Source organism: Malaclemys terrapin, chromosome 15 (genome assembly GCF_027887155.1).
Source record: "Malaclemys terrapin pileata isolate rMalTer1 chromosome 15, rMalTer1.hap1, whole genome shotgun sequence".
NCBI classification, from domain to species: domain Eukaryota; kingdom Metazoa; phylum Chordata; order Testudines; family Emydidae; genus Malaclemys; species Malaclemys terrapin.
In genome coordinates this window covers 34,934,551-34,956,200 of record NC_071519.1, presented here as the reverse complement: position 1 = coordinate 34,956,200, position 21,650 = coordinate 34,934,551, and the positions used below count along the sequence as shown (strand labels likewise).

The 21,650-nt window shown below is 47.1% G+C and overlaps 4 protein-coding genes across 7 annotated transcripts in view; 3 read left to right on the top strand and 1 right to left on the bottom strand.

Moving 5' to 3' along the window:
- Window positions 1–1,543, bottom strand: part of C2CD2L (C2CD2 like) — a 29,675-nt gene extending 28,132 nt beyond the window's left edge. For 2 of the 4 annotated variants that reach the window (XM_054004845.1, XM_054004846.1), the window contains exon 1: window positions 774–1,543. In XM_054004845.1, the coding sequence (XP_053860820.1) occupies window positions 774–1,091 (318 nt within the window). In that variant the 5' untranslated portion in view covers window positions 1,092–1,543. The remainder of the gene's footprint in view (window positions 1–773) is intronic. The other 2 variants (XM_054004843.1, XM_054004844.1) reach the window with 1 other exon arrangement.
- A 25-nt stretch (window positions 1,544–1,568) lies between these two features.
- LOC128822948 (uncharacterized) lies at window positions 1,569–6,185 on the top strand. Its single transcript, XM_054004847.1, has 2 exons — window positions 1,569–1,893; window positions 5,637–6,185. Exons 1-2 carry the CDS (start codon window positions 1,604–1,606, stop codon window positions 5,947–5,949), a joined length of 603 nt encoding a protein of 200 aa, XP_053860822.1. The 5' UTR covers window positions 1,569–1,603; the 3' UTR covers window positions 5,950–6,185.
- Window positions 6,186–11,667: 5,482 nt separating this feature from the next.
- Window positions 11,668–18,356, top strand: DPAGT1 (dolichyl-phosphate N-acetylglucosaminephosphotransferase 1). The gene is made up of 9 exons (XM_054005717.1): window positions 11,668–12,304; window positions 13,474–13,594; window positions 13,843–14,056; window positions 14,646–14,792; window positions 15,116–15,200; window positions 15,626–15,814; window positions 16,894–16,981; window positions 17,399–17,554; window positions 18,145–18,356. The coding sequence occupies exons 1-9, from the start codon at window positions 12,150–12,152 to the stop codon at window positions 18,208–18,210; spliced, it is 1,221 nt and encodes a 406-aa protein (XP_053861692.1). The 5' UTR covers window positions 11,668–12,149; the 3' UTR covers window positions 18,211–18,356.
- Window positions 18,357–18,459: 103 nt separating this feature from the next.
- Window positions 18,460–20,966, top strand: LOC128823448 (histone H2A). The gene has a single exon (XM_054005718.1). It carries the CDS (start codon window positions 19,350–19,352, stop codon window positions 19,782–19,784), a length of 435 nt encoding a protein of 144 aa, XP_053861693.1. The 5' UTR covers window positions 18,460–19,349; the 3' UTR covers window positions 19,785–20,966.
- Window positions 20,967–21,650: the final 684 nt, after the last annotated feature.

The following is a 21,650-nucleotide window of genomic DNA, read 5'->3' as shown; positions in this document are numbered from 1 at the left end:
TGCATGAAAGCCAGAAAATGAAATTATCCAGTCTATTATCATTGTTCCAGATGAGCAAAAGGTGGAACGTAAAAACAGAAACGTTAAGGGGTAAAAATTCTCATTTTTAAAGTATGCTCAATTTTAGTAATTATGGGCATTTGTAGGAAAGTGACTATTGTAGATTATTTCTGACATATCCCACTACATTTAACAGATTATATAGGATAGCACAAGTGGTCAGGTGTCCCGCAAGGAAGAGACCTGACACAATGTGTGGATGAGCTGAAACGTCTTTTCCATATCTAATTTCCATTACAGTAATTGTGAGAACTTTACTTTCCATTTCTGGTTTCAGTGCATTTAAATTCTCATTATTAACATTGCATGACTAAGGACAAGCCAAGACCCCAGCTCCCAATGTCCCAGTTTACTCGGGCTACAGAAGGGTCCACCCCCTTTGTCCATTCAAAGACTATTTGGGCAGGAGTCAGGGAAATCCACAGCAATTTCTGTTCTCCGGAGCACTTTAAGGTTAATCTGAGGAGGGATGAAAGTCCCCCGCCCCCTTCATTCCACTTGCCACTGTATCGGCAACCCCGATTTTGTTCTTTGGGGGCCAATTTCACAAAAGCTGGAGGAGGAAGAGAATGGGGTTAACTATTAGCAGCTATTCAAGTGGCATTTCTGTGAGGTGCCCAAACACCCGACCCCCTAAACGCTGACCCCATAATTCAGTTGGAGTTACTGCCCCATGACCGGTTCCGGACCGGCACCCCCTCCCTGCCTCTTACCCCGTGCCTGCGGGCCTGCTCGTTGAGAGCTCGCACCCAAGCTCGCTGCCAGTTCTCCCGGAAGGATCTGAAGGCAAAGAGCGAAGCAAGGAGCCCTCTGGCCCCCGCTACCGCCTCCTCGGGAGCTCCGTCCCGGGCCACCCGCAGCCTCAGTAAGGACTTCCAGATGCCGGCTTCCCTTAGAGCTCCTCCCGAAGTCTCCGGCTTTCCCCGGCCGCTCCACACGCCCCGGGAATACTGCAACAGCCAGGCCGAGACGGTGAGCAGGGAGGCGGCGAAGAGCAGCACCAGTCCCGCCCAGCCCAGCTCCAGCTCCATGGTGCTCTCTGCTTAGCAACTTCGGGGAGGCCAGTAAGGGTTTCACGGGGGTCCGGGAGGCATGATTGGGGGAGGGGAGCCGCCCAGGGCCTCACCCCGAGTTCCGGCAGTTGTACGGGAGCATTTTAAAGGCCGGGGCCTGCCCAAATCTCAGTCGCTACTCCAGGGATAAACACTGATTTCCCGGGAAAAGGGCGGAAGGAAGGACGCTCCCGGTCTCCCTTGTGCTACGGGGGGTTGTGGCTCCCGGTCTCTCCCCAGCTCCTCCACTCGCTACATTGTATCTGTTCCGCGTTCCACGCTGGCCGAGCCGATGTTGCGCGGCTCCATAGACTCCCCGGATCTGCACTCTCCCCGGGGCTGCTTCTCCGACCTAGGCGGAACCGAGCTTGTGCCGGAGAAAAACCAACCGGGGCTGCGTGCGCAGAGCTAATCCTGACAAGGGAACTGGGGCGCCCCGCCTCCTCCGGGGCTGGCTCCTTCAAGGCGCTGCTCCGCCTCCTCTAGAGGAAATGAGGATGCCTTCGCTCTGCGCTCGCTCAATGACCCCACAGCGCCGCAAGCCACGGAGAGCACGGATCCCGGCCTCTCTGCTGCCGCAATTCCAGCAGGTGCCTGCCGCCCCCGCGGCAGGGTTTGTTTTTGTTGTTGCAAAACTGCAAACCCAGCCACTCATTCACCTGAGGCCAAATGAGAAAGAAGCCTCGTCCCTGACAGGATCTTGCAGCCCCTCCAGCACAGGAGAGGCAGAGAAGGGCGGATGGGTGTTACAGTCTCAACTGATGTGTTCGAATAATCAGGGGTTGGTACAAGTGGGAGCAAATAGGCAAGGAGTCGGTCCCGTCTCTCTGGGAGCTTCAGATATTGGCATGTTGGATTGCTGGTAGTCATACTTGATTATCTCTGTGTTATACAAGTGGTGAAACTGAAGTGCAGAGATGGGGAACTGCTCAAATTCATACAGGTAGTAGTACTGTGGTAGTGAGAGAAATAAGATTTTATATTTATATAATGGCTTCTATACAACAGTTCTTTAGAGTCTGATTCTCCTAAGCCTTGCATTTTGTATAGTAATTTACTGTGGGTGTGAAATGCTATTGCGATGTGAGTGGAGAATTGTGATTGGGAGGCATTTTACAACCAATCAGCTGTAAGTGCCTTCAGAAGATACCTGAGCGTAGATAAACAGGACCAATATAAAGACAGCGCCACTGAAGTGCAACCACGTCTGTGCTGGATGTCATTGATCTAACATGCAAGTACAAGGGGAGGGGAAATTCTGGAAAATGTCAAACCCCTGTTCTTAAAAAAGGAGATACAGGCACTGAATGTACAAATATGTATATGCTCAGCTTCAAATATGGTGAAAAGCCGAATTAATTGGGGATTAGTAAATAGGATTGATTTCTCATGTAATTTCAGTTAAGCACATACATAAGGGTGTGCCAGATCTGGCTTACAGGGAGAGTTTCATGGTTAGAACAGAAGGCTGAGAGTTACAACCTCTGAATTCTAATACCAACTCTACCATTGTTCACTGTGTGACCTTGGGCAAATAATTTCACTTCTCTACACCTAAATTTCCCCATCTGTGAAACAAATGATTCTGACTTTCTTCATGGGGAGAAGAGGAGAAGGGTGAGGCTTGAATTAATTATGTATATTAAGCCTTTCAGACTCTCAAAAGGAGTTATATAACAAAGTATTATTATGTACAATATCTTCAGTGGTCTTCCAGAACAGACAAATCCTCAGGCCCAGATCCCGGTTTCCTCCTTTTCTTTATGTTTCCCATGTTGGTGAGGTAGTTTGGGGAAAATTCAACCTACAAAGAATGGCTTGGGTATGGGACTCTCCTTCAACCTACAAAGAATGGCTCGGGTATGGCCCAATGGTCTTGTCTTCCTTAAGTGCTCCGTTAGCCTGTGGCTCGTCCAGTAGCCCCAGTGATTTTTTGGCAATGTTCCTGCTTCTGATGTACTTAACACATTTTTTGCTGTTAGCTTTTGAGTCTTTTGCTAGTTGCTCTTCAAATTCTTTTTAGGTCTGCCTAATTACACTTTTACACTTGACTTACCAGAGTTTATGATCCTTTCTATTTTCCTCAATAGGATTTGACTTCCAGTTTTGAAAGGGTATCATTTTGCTTCTAACTGCTTCATTTACTCTATTTAGCCATTGTGGCATTTTGGGACCGCTTACTATTCTTTTGAATTTGAGGTATACATTTAGTTCGAGCCTCTATTGTAGTGTTTTTTTAAAAAGTTTACATGCAGCTTGTAGGCATCTCACGCTTATTATTGAATTTTGTACTTTTATAGCCTCTCCTTGAGCATTTTACAATTACCATCCTGGTGAAGTTGTCAGTAGTACATTCCTACTGCTATACTCTTATTATTCAAACACGGAATTTCTATCCAAAGAGATTCTATGGTACAGTTTGAATCATTTAAGATTTTTACTATATTTGACTCCATGGTTTCTTTCACACATAGTGCCACTCCCTCACCAGTATGACCTATTCTGTCATTCCTATGTATTTTGTATCCTGATATTGCAGTGTCTCATTGATTGTCATTATTCCACCAACTTTCTGTGATGCATATGATATCAATATCCCCATTTAATACCAGGCACTCAAGTTCACTCATTATAGTATTTAGACTTCTAGGGCCTGGTCTACACTATGACTTTAATTTGGATTTAGCAGCGTTAAATCTAATTAACCCTGCACCCGTCCACACAAGGAAGCCATTTATTTCGAAATAAAGGGCTCTTAAAATCGATTACTGTACTCCACCCCGATGAGGGCGTAGCGCCAAAATCGATACTGTCATTTCGAATTAGGGTTAGTGTGGCCGCAATTCAATGGTATTGGCCTCTGGGAGCTATCCTACAGTGCACCATTGTGACCGCTCTGGACAGCAATCTGAACTCGGATGCACTGGCCAGGTAAACAGGAAAAGCCCCGCGAACACTTGTATTTTATTTCCTGTTTGCCCAGCGTGGAGAGCACAGGTGACCACAGATAGCTCATCAGCACAGGTAACCATGCAGGCCGATAATCGAAAAAGAGCATCAGCATGGACTGTATGGGAGGTACTGGATCTGATTGCTATATGGGGAGAGGATTCAGTGCTAGCAGAACTTCGTTCAAAAAGACGAAATGCCAAAACTTTTGAAAAAATCTCCAAGGGCATGATGGAGAGAGGCCACAATAGGGACTCAGATCAGTGCCGTGTGAAAGTCAAGGAGCTCAGACAAGCCTATCAAAAAACAAAGGAGGCAAACGGTTGCTCCGGGTCAGAGCAGCAGACATGCCGCTTCTACGCCGAGCTGCATGCAGTTCTAGGGGGGGCCGCCACCACTACCCCATCTCTGACCGTGGATTACGAGGCAGGGGTAATCTCATCAGCTACACCTGAGGATTCTGCGGACGGGGAAGAGGAGGACGAGGAGGAGGAGCTTGCGGAGAGCACACAGCACTCCGTTCTCCCCAACAGCCAGGATCTTTTTCTCAGCCTGACTGAAGTACCCTCCCTACCCTCCCAAGCCAGTATCCAAGACCATGACCCCATGGAAGGGACCTCAGATGAGTTTACCTTTTAAAATATAAAACTTGTTTTAAAAGCAAGCGTTTTTTAATGATTACTTTGCCCTGAGGACTTGGGATGCATTCGTGTCCAGTACAGCTACTGGAAAAGTCTGTTAAAGTGTCTGGGGATGGAGCGGAAATCCTCCAGGGACATCTCCCTGAAGCTCTCCTGGAGGTACTCCAAAAGCCTTGCCACAAGGTTTCTGGACAGTGCAACCTTATTCCGTCCTCCATGGTAGGACACTTGACCACGCCATGCTTGCAGCATGTAATCTGGTATCATTGCATGACAAAGCCTGGCAGCGTATGGTCCCGGTGTTTGCTGGCATTCAAGCAACATCCGTTCTTTATCTTACTGTGTAATCCTCAGGAGAGTGATATCGCTCATGGTAACCTGGCTGAAATATGGGAATTTAATTAAGGGGACAGAGGTGGCTGTTCCTACTGGGCTGTTTGCCTGTGGCTGAAAAGAAATCCTTCCCTGCAGTTAGCCAAGTGGGGTCGGGGGCGTGGAATTGGCCCTGAGCTTTTCGCATTTGGCTAGCAGGGATCTTCCCTGATACCAGCCACGCAGTGGAGGGAGGGATAAAGCGATCAGCCAGAGAATTGGATGGGGGCGGGATTAGTTTGTTTTCTGTTGCTGAAGGTTAACAGGAAAACCGCAGCACTCAATGGGCTTTGCTTGGTATGTGGCAAAGGAGGGCGCAGAAGCCGAAAGACAATGGCTTACCATGGCCGCATGCAAGCCGAATTCTGTTGCCCGGACCTGCGTCTGTGATCTCTAGCAGCAAAGCCACAGGCACTCAATATTAAGAGGCAAAATGCGACCTTGCACAGAAATCACATGTGCTATGTAATGTGAATAGTGTTGGTCACCGTGAAAGAGCATAAGCATTGTTCTGCAAAATGTATCTTTTTAAAAAATTCTCTCCTTTTTCCCCTCCCTCCAGCAGCTGCACATTTTTCAAGCCCCCCTCCTCCGTTCCGAAGGCTATCTCAGATAAGGCGTCGGAAAAAGAAGACGCGAGACGAGATGTTCGGAAATCATGGAATCCACCCACAGTGAAAGAGCTCATCCGAATGAGTGGAAGGACATGGTTTCAAAGTATGGGAAAGAAGCCAGTGAACATGAGGACAGGAGGGACCAACGTGAGGATAGGAGAGACGCTCGAGATGAGAGGTGGCAGCAGGAAGATCAGAGGAGGCAGGATGCAACGCTGGGGCTGCTGCATGAGCAAACAGACATACTCTGGCGTCTGCTGAAGCTTCAGGAATGGCAGCAGGATAACAGAGTGCCGCTACAGCCCCTGTATAACCCCTCTCCCCCCTCACCATGTTCCATAGCCTCCTCACCCAGACGTGTAAGAACGTGTGTGGGGGGGAAGGCTCCGTGCACCCTCCCATTCCACCCCAGTGGACAGCCCAAGCAAAAGGCTGCCATTTTTTTAACCTTTTTTTAGTGGCCTTTTCCTTCCCGCCGATCCTCCTCCCAAACCCCACCCGTGTTCTCTCCCTCTTTTTATAATAAATTAATAAAGAATAAATGATTTTTAAACGATAGTGACTTTATTTCCTTTGAAAGCAAGCTGGGGGAAGGGGGAGGGTGGGTTCCTTACAGAGAATGAGTCAATAAAGGGGGCGGGTTTTCATGAAGGAGAAACAAACAGAAATTTCACACTGTAGCCTGGTCAGTCATGAAACTGGTTTTCAAAGCTTCTCTGATGCGCAGCGCTTCCTGGTGTGCTCTTCTAATCGCCCTGGTGTCTGGCTGCGCGTAATCAGCAGCCAGGCGATTTGCCTCAGCCTCCCACCCTGCCATAAAGGTCTCCCCCTTATTTTCACAGAGACTGTGGAGCACACAGCAAGCAGCAATAACAATGGGGATATTGGTTTGGCTGAGGTCTGAGCGAGTCAGTAACGATCGCCAGCGACCTTTTAAATGGCCAAATGCACATTCTACCACCATTCTGCACTTGCTCAGCCTGTAGTTGAACAGCTCCTGACTCCTGTCCAGGCTGCCTGTTCATGGCTTCATGAGCCATGGCATTAAGGGGTAGGCTGGGTCCCCAAGAATAACTACTGGCATTTCAACATCCCCAACGGTTATTTTCTGGTCCGGGAAGTAAGTCCCTTGCTGCAGCCGTTTAAACAGATTAGTGTCCCTGAAGACGCAAGCGTCATGAACCCTTCCCAGCCAGCCCACGTTGATGTTGGTGAAATGTCCCTTGTGATCCACAAGTGCTTGCAGCACCATTGAAAAGTACCCCTTGCGGTTTATGTACTGGGTACCCTGGTGCTCCGGTGCCAAGATAGGGATATGGGTTCCATCTATCACCCCACCACAGTTAGGGAATCCCATTGCAGCAAAGCCATCCACTATGACCTGCACATTTCCCAGAGTCACTACCTTTCGTAGCAGCAGCTCAGTGATTGCTTTGGCTACTTGCATCACAGCAGCCCCCACAGTAGATTTGCCCACTCCAAATTGTTTCCCGACTGACCGGTAGCTGTCTGGTGTTGCAAGCTTCCACAGGGCTATCGCCACTCGCTTCTCAACTGTGAGGGCTGCTCTCATCTTGGTATTCTGGCGCTTCAGGGCAGGGGAAAGCAAGTCACAAAGTTCCATGAAAGTGCCCTTACGCATGCGAAAGTTTCGCAGCCACTGGGAATCGTCCCACACCTGCAACACTATGCGGTCCCACCAGTCTGTGCTTGTTTCCCGGGCCCAGAATTGGGTTCCACGGATAGAACCTGCCCCATTAACAACATGATCTCCAAAGCACCGGGGCCCGCGGTTTGAGAGAATTCTGTGTCCATGTCCATGTCCTCATCACTCTTGTTGCTGTGCTGCCGTCGCCGCCTCCTCCTCTCCTCGTTTTTCTGGTCCTGGCTCAGCATAAACTGCACGAGAACGCACGAAGTGTTATACAATGTTCATGACTGCTGTCTTGAGCTGAGCGGGCTCCATGCTTGCCGTGGTATGGAGTCTGCAGTGTTCACCCAGGAAAAAAGGCGCAAAATGGTTGTCTGACGTTGCTTTCATGGAGGGAGGGGTGAGGCTGTACCTAGAACCACCTGCGACAATGTTTTTTGCCCCATCAGGCACTGGGATCTCAACCCAGAATTCCAATGGGCGGGGGAGACTGCAGGAACTATCGGATAGCTATAGGATAACTACCCACAGTGCAACGCTCCGGAAATCGACACTAGCCCCGGTACATGGACGCACACCGCTGAATTAATGTGCTTAGTGTGGCCGCATACATTCGACTTTATACAATCTGTTTCCAAAATTCGAATTATATAAATTCGGATTAATCCCGTAGTGTAGACATACCCTAGCATTTGTATGCAAGCACTTATAAAATCTCTCACTTTTTAGTTGTCTGCCTTCATGTGATATAATTGAATGGGACTCTTTTTCATTTGACTGTTTCTCTTGAGTTCCTACCAGTACTTTATCAACTTCTATCCTCTCCTCTTTACTAGGATATAGAAAATCCTTGTTAATTTATCCTACTCTACGGGATGTCTCTGTCCGAACCATATGCCCCTCCACACCTGTCTCCTTTCCCTCAGCCCTTAGTTTAAAAACTACTCTATGACCTTTTTAATTTTTCATGCCACCCATCTGGTTCTGTTTTGGTTTGGGTGGAACACATCATTCCTGCATAGGCTCCTCTTTCCCAAAAGGTTCCCCACTTCCTAATAGGGTAGGTAGGAGGGCATTAGGTTTATCATCTCATCCATGCATTGAGACTCTGCAGTTCTGCCTGTATAACTGGCCTTGCACATGGATCTCTCTCCTATCTTTTCCTATGTCACTGGTACCGACATGTACCATGATCACTAGCTCCTCCCCATCATTGTACATAAGTCTATCTATCTGTCTCAAGAGATCTGTAACCTTTGAACTTGGCAGGCAATTCACCATGCTGTTCTCCCTGTCATCACAAATCCAGCTATCTATATTTCTAATGATCAAATCCCCCATTACTATTACCTTCCTAATAACTGGGATTCTTTCCCCCAGAGAGGTATCCTCAGTACGAGAGGATACCACAACATCATCTGGAAGGAGAGTCCCAACTATGGGATTGTTTCTCTCTGCTCCAGTTTGATGTTCTCTTTCCCTGAGACTTTCAGCCTCCTCAACAACACATAGTCTGTCAGATTGGGGTGGTACCACTCTACTGTGTCCCGGAAAGTCTCATCTATGTACCTTTTTCTCTCCCTTAGGTCCTCCAGTTCAGCCACTCACGTCTCCAGAGATTGAGTAGCCGCAAATTCCCACTTAGGAGATGCATCCAAATCATGACTGTCATTCCAGTCCAGATACTGAGAGGTGGTAAGACTGCCTTTCACCTAGCCCATAGTTGGCGGGGAGGGGGGTTGGGTGGAAAGGGGTAAGCCTATAAAATGCCCAAACCTAAATCTCTGGATTGGTGCAGTGTGTCAATATCAAATTCAGCCTCTATTACACTTTACTACACAGAACGTTGCCTTGCACCTGCTGCAGCAGAGTTCAGTGATTCTGACAATTGCTAGAATCACAAACAAAATCACAGAGTATCGTCATATTGGTTGTTTTATTATTTATCATAGCACCTAGCAGGCCTAGTCATGAATCAGGTCCCCACTGTGCTAGGTACTGTACAAATAAAGAAGATGCTATACTCTTTTATACACTGTCCTATAGTAACAGAAAAAGGATCATTCAATGACAAGAATAGTAGGTAAATTTTAAACCAATGAAGGACATACTTAATCACAAAGCATGTAGTGATCCTGCTCCATTTCCCTGTAATAGGGAGTTTAATAGTACCAGGACAATCCCATGTCCCAGTTGCAGGAATTTCTTGGTCCTGAAGTCATTTCTGGGACTTAATGCATGATGCACTGTCAGGGTATCTTGAAGTTTTAATACAAAGTCATCACACAGTGCTGATGTAATTGTGATGCATCATGGTCTCTTAAGGGAATGGCTTATTGTGGTGGAATGAACTCAAAGGTGGCAACTCATAACCAGGAGTTGAAAGAATTAGCAGAGAACCGAAAATAAGAACAATATGCAATAATTTTTACTAGGATTTTCAAAGAAGGAAGCTTTAACTCAGTGTTGTCAGTAGCTACCGGTGTGGTGCTCTGCTCTTGTTCGATGATGATAACAGTCGGCTGCGTGCGTGTTCCCTCTGTGTGCTGCACCGGCTCTGCGCAGATAGCTGACACAGCATACCCTGAGAGAACCCCCAATGACCACAGACTCTAGTAGGGTACGAAGGAACCCGAGCCAGGTTTTTTGTCAAACGAAGCACAGGAATAGTTTCCCGTAGGCTCTACAAGACATACTACGAATTTGTGCCCCCTGGCAATGGACTGGCTCAATCAGTGGCGGGACTTTCCACTGCCCCCTAGGCCAGACAAAGATGTGCACTCCGGGACCTACTTTTATACAGTTACAGGACAGATTATTCATCCCTACTGACGTACTGAAGTACAGCCCCTTGACTCATTGGGGGCTGTCTCTTCCTTTGATCATGTTGTTTCAAACAGATCTATCCATCATGCTGTCCTTTTGACCCTGCCTTTAAGATGCACCTGCTTCTAGCAGCCCTCTTCTTGCCAACTTCTGTGAGTGGGGCCTGCCTCTGGCTCACAGCCCAGCTTTTGCTTAGCAATGCCTGGAAGTACTTTGGTTCAGGCTTCAGGCCTCAGACTGGGCCTCTGACACAAGAGTTTATGTTTCAGGGCCTCATCTTACTACACTTAGTATAGTTGAAAATACCATTTTTAGTTGTCAGCATATTTATGGATTTAAAAGCTTCATGATAAAGCATAGTGTAGTTTATATAAAATACACTCCACTACAGAATAAATTAGAAAGAGAGGAAAAAGGAATATACTAATGGGTCTTAAAGATAATACCCCAAAGTTCCTAATCCTAAACAACTTTACCCATGCAACCCTCATTTGACATATTTCCCCTATCAATCACCATCTCTCTTCTCAGGAAAGGTCGGAAAATAGACGTATCTTGCAGAGAAACAGGTGGGTCTAGGCAAAGCCCTCCAGTTAGGCAGACAATAGATAATATTGACTGGCAGCATGACAAGAATTAAATACAAATACATTGCTGATCGCTTGAAAAAAAAAGTACCATAATTAAATATTTCTACAGTAGCAATAATAATTATATTAGTTACCCTCTGCAGTACTACAGGATTACCCTGGCTGTTGCAATAAGAGGAAGCAAATCATCATAATGCTACAGTGCAGCAAAGAGTCACTTCATTGACTCCCATAGAGTGATTCTGAAAGTCTCTTAAACACAAACCACTTTGGAGAAAACTAGGGACGGCTCATAACAATGGGATTGAGGATCAACCCCTGTAATACTGCACCTAAGGGACCAGAACCCTCCTCTGTATTTCATCAGCACGTCACTGACACTTTGAATTGCCATTGGGGTCGGTGCCCTTAGACTGGGTCCAATCAGAAGAAGATGACGCGTAGTTAAAAGCAGGAGCATGGCCAACCAGGCACCATATGACGCTTGCAGGTAGCCATCTTTGATGTGGGTAATGGGAGTCCGGACATCCATTAGACTGCAATTAATTTACATTAACCCCCAAATTTGGCACTTACCTCGTGCAGCTCTTCTCACTGTAAACTTCAACCCAGCTGCATCTGGAGAGGCACTGATGAACTAATTCCCAGAGCCAAGTGGGGACTTTCGGATTCACCCCTTGCCCTAGATTAGGCAGATCCAGTCCCAGCCCCTGAACGTCTAATGACGGAAAAGGCAGTGCGGGCGCAGAGCCACAGCTGCGCTAGTCAGAATCCTAAAGTGGTGTTGAGCCTCCCTTGCCAGTATCAAAGATGGCGGTCAGGTACTCAGTCGGCTCTCTGCGGGAGCGCGCAGTGAAAGGGCAAAGGTTGGTGCCATGTTATATAGAGTCCGACTGGAAACATCTTCAGGGAAGTGAAGACCTTGAGAGAAAAAAGCTTCCGGATTTGTTGTTTTTTTAAAGCCAACCGGGTAAGGGAAGAAGCTCAGTGTTTTAATGCGATTTTATTTTGTGGTTTATTATTATTTGTATATTTGATCAGAAAGCAAAGAGCTTGGATTGGCCCAATCTGAAGGAGAAGATTCACCCACGCCCTCCTCTGGGAAGCACCGCACTCCTGAAGCAGGGGAGGCATTTTTTATTTACATTTTTTTAAGCTATGAGGCTCAGTAGTCAAATTCAGAATCAGACTTGAATGCAGCTGATCCTGGAGCTGTACATCCACATTCAAACAGTGGAACGTATATCTAGACACACATACTGTAACCAGTATATAAACACATGTATACAGAGTGAGTACATTGACTTTAGCAACTGAGTGACTCTTGTGATCGGTTTTGCTGCTGCACCCCCCCCCCCCTAAAAATCCTCTTGTTCCTCGAGGGTGTCTCTGATATGTGGGGTTTACCTGTGATCCCCTTGCTGATTAATTTTTGTGGTGCTCTCCTGGGGTTCGTGGCTACCCTGACGCTGATCCCAGCCTTCAAGGATCATTTCATTGCTGCCAAGCTCTTCGGGATAGATTTGAACAAAACTTCTAAACAGCCCATGTGAGTAATAGCTACTGATTCGTTAAGTTTTATTGTGTGGTAATAATCATGGTAGTTACAAATTGCTTGACATTTTAACATGACTAAAATAAAGAGAAAGCATAATCTACTGATTAAAGCATGAAAAGGGAATTGATTTTGAGGTATGATCTTATGCACATCTCTACCTCTGTCTCTCCTTCCATTTAATTAGGATGATATTTCTGTACCTCATAGGGTTGTTGTGAGACTTAACTAATTCAGTTTTAAACAATAAAGTACCTTGAAATTATTTGCTGGAAGGTACCAGAGCAATCCAAACTACCGTACACATAATTATTTATTAAGTGGTATTTGGGTTCCTCTGTTTTCTAGTAACAACATTCAGACCTGTCAGAAGTAGGTCCTGCTTTATAAAGGATACTTCTTTCAAATCCAGCAACTGATCTCATACCACTGTGTGAAATCCTCTGCTTTATATTCAGTAGCCAGTGTGATTGTCTTATGTTCCTGTGTTGATTAATCACTTCTATCTTCCCTTTTAATTGTTCTGTAAACATAAACCAATCCAGGCACCACATTGGGCTTGTATACTCATAAACCACTACAGCGGCACAGCCGCTGCTGCAAGGCTGTAGTGCTTTAGTGAAGATGCTACCTATGCCAATAGAGTCTCCTTGCTCTGGACCTCTGACTTTCCTCATATTTTGTGAGAGTTAGGATCTGAAATTCTGGTTCAACCCAATCTCTGTTTATAATCTTATTTATTTTACAGTCACTTACAAGCTGCTTGGCTAAGCAGCAGCATGGGCACTGGCATTTATCAAGAGAATTTATATTCTAATCAATAGGAAAGGTTTAGTAAATGCAGAAATACGGTAAAGGGAAATTGCTAGGTTAGTACCTGAATGCTATCTTGTTGGGGATGGGCTTATCTTCATTCTCGGCTACTATACAATGAATGTTAAGAGGCTAAAAATTTGTTGTGAGGTTTAATAGCTTTGTTGCTGTTGGATATCAGGAGTATTGGGCTCAAAACATTGCACTGTTACAGCTGGATATTCCCTGTATTATGACATTCCAGTGGAGAAACAGTGAGAATGCAGGACTAGCTGCAAAGTTCTCAATACTGTACTTGGGTATAAAGTGATTATCTTTTTAAACCTCCCCACTCCCCTTCTGTGTTTCAGTCCTGAATCCCAAGGTGTGATCAGTGGGGCTGTGTTCTTGATCATCCTTTTCTGCTTTATTCCCGTGCCCTTTCTGAGCTGTTTTGTAGAGGAGCAGTGCAAGGCATTTCCACACCATGAGGTAAGTGTCTCCCTCCATGATGCTCTTTAAAGCCTGTATTGCTCTCCACCATGGGATGAGGACCTGCAAGTCTCAGTGGAGATCGCTTGCATGTAGTTAAGACTTGGTGTGAAATACACTCGTATTTTGTTGGGGGTCTTCAAATGTATCATATCTCAAAGCCAAATGTGATTTCCTTGGCATGTGAAAAGGAGGATTGTTGGCTATGTATCTAATAACCATGGTCCTGTCATCTCTCTGTCTTGCAGTTTGTGGCGTTCATTGGCTCCCTTCTTGCCATCTGCTGCATGATCTTCCTGGGCTTTGCAGATGATGTTCTGAACCTGCGCTGGCGACACAAGCTGCTACTTCCTACCATGGCCTCCCTTCCTCTGCTTATGGTCTACTTCACTAACTTTGGGAACACAACTATTGTGGTGCCCAAGCCCTTCCGGGTGTTGTTGGGGATGCACTTGGACCTGGGTGAGTGATGGAGCACAAGATCATCAGCTTAACACTAGCCACAAGGGTAAACAGGCGACCCAAAGCCACAGTTCCTGAGAGTGGCAGGTGGCAATTTGTGCACAGTTGTAGGTTTCCTCCCAATGCAGATCATTACTTGGAACATAGATTGTGGTACCAGAGAACTGGGTTAATAGCCTTATCAAGTTATTAGTTCAGCAATTTATCATTTTCTCAGCTTTGCCCAGAGAAGCACTCAATACTTTTACAGGATCAGGCTCTAAGTTCATAGAGTGCCAAATGCTGTTGGTGCTTAAATGTGGATGGCAAATGGACCAAAGCGCAGAACTAGGAATCTGAAGGCCTGGATTCTGTTCTCAGTGTTGTCACTGACTTGTTTTTGTGACCTCTGCACCATCATCTGTCTTTGCCTGTGTGTGTGTGCGTGTGTGTAATACCAACTTCTTGTGAGTAAGAGATGTTTATTATTAAACTATTGTGAAATGTGCTGTGATCATTAATTAAGGCAAAGTGGTACATATTACTAAATTGATTCTAGACCCCCTTTAAAACTTGGATGTGAAGGCCCTTCTCTTTGTCTGATCTGCAGGTATCCTGTACTATGTGTACATGGGCATGTTAGCAGTGTTTTGCACCAACGCCATCAACATTCTTGCTGGAATTAATGGGCTTGAGGCAGGACAGTCTCTGGTGATAGCTGCTTCCATCATCACATTCAACGTTGTTGAATTAAATGGTAAGGAAAATGTGTGTGTCTTTTTGGGGTTCTGAATCAGTGCAAAGATCCAAGGGAGCTAGGTTCCTGTACTTGGAAATGTTTGATGTCTAGAAAGATGAACAGATCTTCAGATGAGGATAATGCTTATGTACCAAGTGGGGCCATGACACCCATTTGTATCTGGTCCAGTGTATTAGTGTAACTCTCCTGAGATACCTTCTTGACAGACACTGTATACAAACCTAAGATGGACAGATCCACACCCTGACTCCAGGACATACTTCTGGACCACTGTGGCTGATGTTGAGTTGTCAGTAATTTGTTCTTTCTCTTTTCTACAGGAGACTATAGAGATGATCACATTTTTTCTCTCTATTTCATGATTCCCTTTTTCTTTACTACTCTGGGGCTGCTTTACCACAACTGGTAAGAGACTGCATGGAATAAACAAGCGTTCATAGTATCATAAGGCTCCCTCCTCCCCCTTACACTTAGAGAGGAGACAAGTAATGAGACATTCACAAGCTCTCAGAAATAGAACAATGGATGGCTGATCAAAGTATTCTATATATTCTGGCTGGAGCACAAAGATTCTGGTGCATTGATCCATTGGAAACCTTTGACTGCACCAGAAAACTGCACAATAACAGGGACTTCTGACTCCAGGTTCTGTGGTTTGATCACAAGACAATCTGTCCTCCCATCCCCTACTCATTAATAATCTCTCCAACAAATAGCTCAGGCACTAGATTTAAAATCTTGCAGTAAGATTGTGAATGCCATGCTTTCCCATACGTGATCTTCAACACTAATACTATGCCCCATCCCCATTCTTTCTATCTGGGTTGCAGGTATCCATCCAGCGTGTTTGTAGGTGACACCTTCTGCTATTTTGCTGGTATGACGTTTGCTGTGGTGGGGATCCTTGGGCACTTCAGTAAGACAATGCTGCTTTTCTTCATCCCTCAAGTGCTCAACTTCCTTTACTCATTGCCTCAGCTCTTCCACATCATCCCTTGTCCTCGTCATCGGCTTCCCAGGTAACAAGTGTGTAAGTGACTGTGAGATGCAATGTATTTGGAACAAGGAGATGCCTTTGGACCTGGCTTTGTTTTGGGTCTGAAATGGGGTGAGGGTGTCTGCAGATTTCCCTAAAGGATAAAATACATGCCTCATCTGCTGTGGCTGGAGGAGGGAATGAGAAGTGAAATGTAGACCGTAGTCATCAGCTAGGGACAAAGGCTTTACCAGAACTGTGTGGGGAATTTCACTTGGCAACAACTGCCATCTTCTTGCCCAAGGACAGGAGAAAACTGTGGATGCCATGATTTTATGGTTTCCAGTGTTTTCCACAACATTTAAACTTAACAAAAAACTCTAACCTTTCCTGTTGCAAACAGCAGGGTGTAAAGAGAGGAGCTGCTGCCCTGTAAATTCAGCCCAGCAGAAAATTGTCTCCCACCAAACGGCTACCCCTCTGATACTCAATAGTAATGTCCTTCCTACTGGTTCCCAGAAGGTAGAAACTGCAGAGTCCTGATGTGGCCATATTTTATTACTAGCATGGCTTAATGCACACCAAGTTTGTCTGATGTAAAATCAACCATGCTGGGGGATCTAGTTACAATGCACCTGTCCCTAATATGCTTGGGTAATGGTTTGTAGTCTGGAGTTATAACCACGTTAACAAATAACGTTATAGCCTTGTAAAGACCAGAGCTGTACCACTGTTCCTTAACAATGTTATAAAATAGTTGTTCCTAACCGCACAGGTGAGATTGAAGTGTTTATACCATCCCTGAGGAGCTGTTATCAGAAGATCCTGACAGTTCTTGCAGTATAGCTGTGTGTGGTTTTTCTACTTTGCAGAATGTTGTGGCAATTTAAATACAACCAACTAATGTCCCCCTCCTTATCGCCCCCCCCCCCCAAAATTCTCCTGCCCCTGCCTTATTTGAGTGGCTACATACCTGAGACTCCCAACGTTACTGGGACTATTATGTGCATAGAATTACTCCAGCTTTTTCCACCATCCACTTTTTAAACAACCCCGTCTCTTTTATAGAGATTAAGCTGCCTCTTTGCTGCAATTGGACTAATATTTCAGTGTTCTTTTCAGGTTCAATCCTGGTACAGGGAAGCTGGAGATGAGCTACTCTAAATTCAGAACCAAAAGTCTTTCAGCACTGGGAAAGTATATTCTAAAGGTAACCTGAGAAAGACAAGTAAAATTTGCCTTCCGATAGCAACCGTACACTCGGGAATTGGTGGCAGTGGATAACCCCCTCTCCACCCCATGCCTCTGGGCACCTGGGGTCAAGTCCTGAGTAAAAAGAAACCAGTTCAGTATAGCCTCATCCCAATCTCTGGTGGACATTTGTCCACATTACTAATACCTTGCAAAATGAAGCATGACTAGCAGTGATTGCCAGGGGCCTGATCTGTCTTTCCATTGATTTCACTGAGTTTTGGATCAGAACATAGGAGTGGAACAACAGAAGGCATTGTTGGCAGGGTTTTGTGGAAGAAGCTTTCAGTACATCTGCCTACACCATATTAGGCTCTAAGTAGTAAACAACTAATGCATCTAATTAAATGGTGCTTAACACACTTCTCTTCCCCAGGTATCAGAGACCTTACGTATAGTGGATGTGAGACAGGAATTGGATGAAGATGAAGAATACACAGAGTGCAATAACATGACCCTCATTAACTTTGTTATAAAGCTTATTGGACCAGCTCCAGAGCAAACCCTCACTGTCCTGCTGCTGCTCATTCAGGTCAGGCAAACGCTCCCTCAAGGAGGAGGACCATCTGCAGTGGATGCGGATCCACATTAAAATTCTCAGGGGTTGGGAACATTTGATTCTACCCCTGTACTTATCTTTACTACTTCCTTTCTATCACACCAACTAGCTTGCTATTGCCTGGGTTGATTCTCACCTCCCCAGGGTAGCTATGCCCTGCTATAAAGAACCATGCTGCTAGGGAGGTGGTGGAATCTCCCTCCTTAGAGGTTTTTAAGGCCCGGCTTGACAAAACCCTGGCTGGGATGATTTAGTTGGGGTTGGCCCTGCTTTGACCAGGGGGTTGGACTAAATGACCTCCTGAGGTCTCTTCCAACCCTAATCTTCTGATTTTATGCTTCTCAGAGAGAATAATCTTACCCAGTCTTCTCATTTCCACCCCACCTCCCATGTAAGTAAAGACATGGAAATATTTTAAATTAACTCCTGTGTTACTTACAGAGGTTGGTCATATGCAGAAGTACCAGTAAACTGCTTGATACAGGGATTTTGTCTTCATACCACTCTGTAAAGCATTTAGCACAGCTGGATTCCAATTCTCTTCCTTGTTTTTCCCTCTGTAGGTAGTGGGCAGTACCACTGCATTTTTGATCCGGTACCAGCTAGTACGCTTGTTCTATGATGTTTGACTGAGCTGCCAGGGGTGAGGGAAATGCCAGCACCTCGTGATCCACCTTTTACTTTCTTTGGTTCCCCTCCAAATGGCTGCAATTATCCTGCTTTCTCTGTGAATCACAAGACCCCTTTTCAGATGTGAGTAAAGACTCTTACAGTGGCCTCTCTCTGCTGAAGTTTTTTTTTTTTTCTATGCTTTGGTTGGGCAGAGGTAATTTGTCTGATACTGGTGTTAATGTTCCATGAGCATCACGGACCTGTAGACATTAGCATTACTGGGAATAATCTGCACAAGGAAGATACGCAAATATGACTTGAATCTTTCGTCCACGGGGCTGGGAAAGAGGCCAGGGGAGGAAGAGGACCTAGGCAGCCCTGCCATCCCTCACCCCTAATATATTTTTGTTTTCTCATTCAAATGATTTATTATTGGGATATAGCCTGTTTCCCCTTCTTCACATAATTATTGTCTATCCATTGCCCTCACTTTGCGCAGGGGACAGGTACACCACCAGTTCCAGGCAATGACCCCTGGGCGGGAGCTGAGGGGGGAACGGAGTTACCAGCTGGTGTTCACTGGCCCTGCTGGCTCTCGCCCAAGCAGGGAGTTGAGCGAGGAGCAGTGACAATAGGCGGGGGCTGTTCATGGGGCAGATAAATGGCGTGGCGTCTCCGCCCCGAGGGAAGAGGGGGCTCTATACGAGCCCCTTCACCAGCGAAGGCCTAAGGCCGCTCCTACCCAGCCTAGGGGAAAGGGGCTGGGGAAGTAGCGAGAACGAGGCTCCTTCGTTCCGTTATTGGCGCCTTGGCCTCTGTGCCCCCTTTGAATTTGGCGCCCTGCCTTCCGATTGGCTTATTTTAGCAGCCAATACACGCATAAACCTTCGCTGGGTCGTGAGGCTAACCAATCCCGGAGAGCCATTCCTCTGGGCCGCCAACCAATGGCAGAGCGCAGCGTCACTGTCCAGGGGGCTGGGGCTAGGGCTCCGCCGCAGACTATAAAAAAACCCAAAACGTGCGGGGTGCAGGGTCGGTTCAAGCCAAGCGCGCTTCTCCTCGCCCTCAGACGGCGGGGTCAGCGCTGCCGCTAGCGCCTCCCCCAGTGCTGTTGGAGCCGGCGACCGAGCCGCGTGCGTCGCTCCCCTTTCCCGCCATGTCCGGCCGCGGTAAGAGCGGCGGCAAGGCCCGCGCCAAGGCCAAATCTCGCTCGTCCCGCGCTGGGCTGCAGTTCCCGGTGGGGCGCGTGCACCGGCTGCTGCGGCGCGGTCACTACGCGGAGCGCGTTGGCGCGGGCGCCCCGGTGTACCTGGCCGCCGTGCTCGAGTACCTGACGGCGGAGATCCTGGAGCTGGCGGGGAACGCGGCGCGGGATAACAAGAAGACGCGCATTATCCCGCGGCACCTGCAGCTCGCGGTGCGCAACGACGAAGAGCTCAACAAGCTGCTGGGCGGCGTCACCATCGCGCAGGGCGGTGTCCTGCCCAACATCCAGGCCGTGCTGCTGCCCAAGAAGGCGGGCGGCGGCGGCGGAACCGGGCCGGCCAAGAGCGGCAAGAAGGGCAGCAGCCAGCAATCGCAGGAATACTAGGGCCGGCCACGCGCCGCCGGCGGACACTCACCCTCCCCCCCACGCACACCCCAAAGTCCCTTTTCGGGGCCGCCCGAAGGAGCTGCGGATCCGGGGCGGGGAGAGCGCGAGGCCCCCGGCGCCTTAAGCTGGGTTGAGGGAGTCGGGCTTTCCCGCACGGGAGGCGCAACAGTCACTGCCTGGGGGGGGGCGGAAGATTTCCTTGGGCTCGAGCGGGGAAGCTGCCTGGGGTCCTCCCGCCCGGCTGCCCTTTGTACGGATCGGGGGGAGCCCAGCCTAACGCTGCGCACGTGCCTGGGGCGGAGCATAACTCGTGCCTTGATAGTAAACTCCGCTGCTACCCTGAATCCTAGTGTTTTGCCCTTGGGATGAAGCTGCTGCGTGCAAAGTCCTAGTGGCAGAGGAAGCTGCTGGGGGGTCCTTTTTGCTCTGCAATTTCCTAGCCCTCCGCTGATATCCACTTGACTCCTGCCTACCTGAGATGCTTCAACGTTAGCAGCGCAAACTGAACCGTAACAAAGATTCGTACGGGGGACAAGCGGTGTCTACCTTTTATAGCTTCAAAAGTCGCCCCCTGAGCTTTGCTGGGGAAGCTTAAAAAAACTGCTCCTGGAGCCTTTAAGTAACTGTTCATGTGGTACCGATAGAGGACTGAAAAGAAACATCAGAATGCAGCTGCCTCACTGTATACTTTCCCGGTTTTTTTTTTTTTTTAAAGGAGCCCATGCTTGCTGTTTAATTACCTGTTTCAAAGTGCCACTGTTTTGAAAGATGTATATTTACATATTTTGTTTGTAAACTAATAAGCCCTCACCCTCTTGAGTAGAAGGCAGCTTTCACTTATCTCAGCAGTGGTGTGACTCCATACTGATGCGCTGTAAAATTCTTTGTCTAAAACGTTACAACTGTTTACTAGTTTGATTCTGCAGCGAAGCCATACTTTGTTTGACCTGTTTCAACAGGGACAGCAGCTGCAGCCAGAAACTCAGTACAGCCACTGCAGGATCAAACCAGAGAAAATTCTAGGGTTAGTACAAACTTTTAGTTAAAACAGCAACCATTTCTCTTTCAGCTATGTTCTTTCACTCGACCACTGCTAAATCTGCTGTAGTAGCCTTTCTAACTTCCTGTACATCCCAGAAAATGTAGATATTGTGGAATAAAATATGGGGTGACCTGCTATTTCTGTAGCATTATATTCATTGCACTGCTAGTTGAGTGACCAGAAATTAATATGTATATGCCTAAAGAAGAACAAGGATTTAAATGGGCATGGAAACAATTCCTTTCATAAGTAAAGTATAGTCAAGGGGTGTTGTATAGACATTGAAACAACCCCTTGTTTCACTTACCAAACACCCTCTTTGCATTTTACAATTTATTAGCTTGAAAGATGAAGGGGATGAATCACTAGTTCAAATGAATATTCTACTAAGGTAAAAGGAATGGGCTATTGAGCTTGGAAGGATGAAAGTGTAAGGTGGAGTCGGCAAACTTTTTGGCCTGAGGGCCATATCTGGGTAGAGAAGTTCTATGGCAGGCTATGAGTGCTCATGAAATTGGGGGTTAGGGTATGGGGGGGTGGGAGCAGAAGTGAGGGGTTCTGGGTGCAGGAGAGGGCGCTGGGTTGGGAGGGGGATCAGGCCAGGTGCAGGAGGTGGTTCCTGGTCAATGGGAATTGTGGGGGTAGCATGCAGAGCCCCCTGGCTGTCCCCATGCAGAGTGGGGACATGCTACTGCTTCGAGGAGCCAAGGCGCACAGAGTTGAGTACACCCACTCCCCTGCTGGAGCTTGAGGACAGGATATGGCCCCCTGGGCTACAGTTTTCCCACCCTGGTGTGTAAGGCAAGAGTAGTTAAACAGGC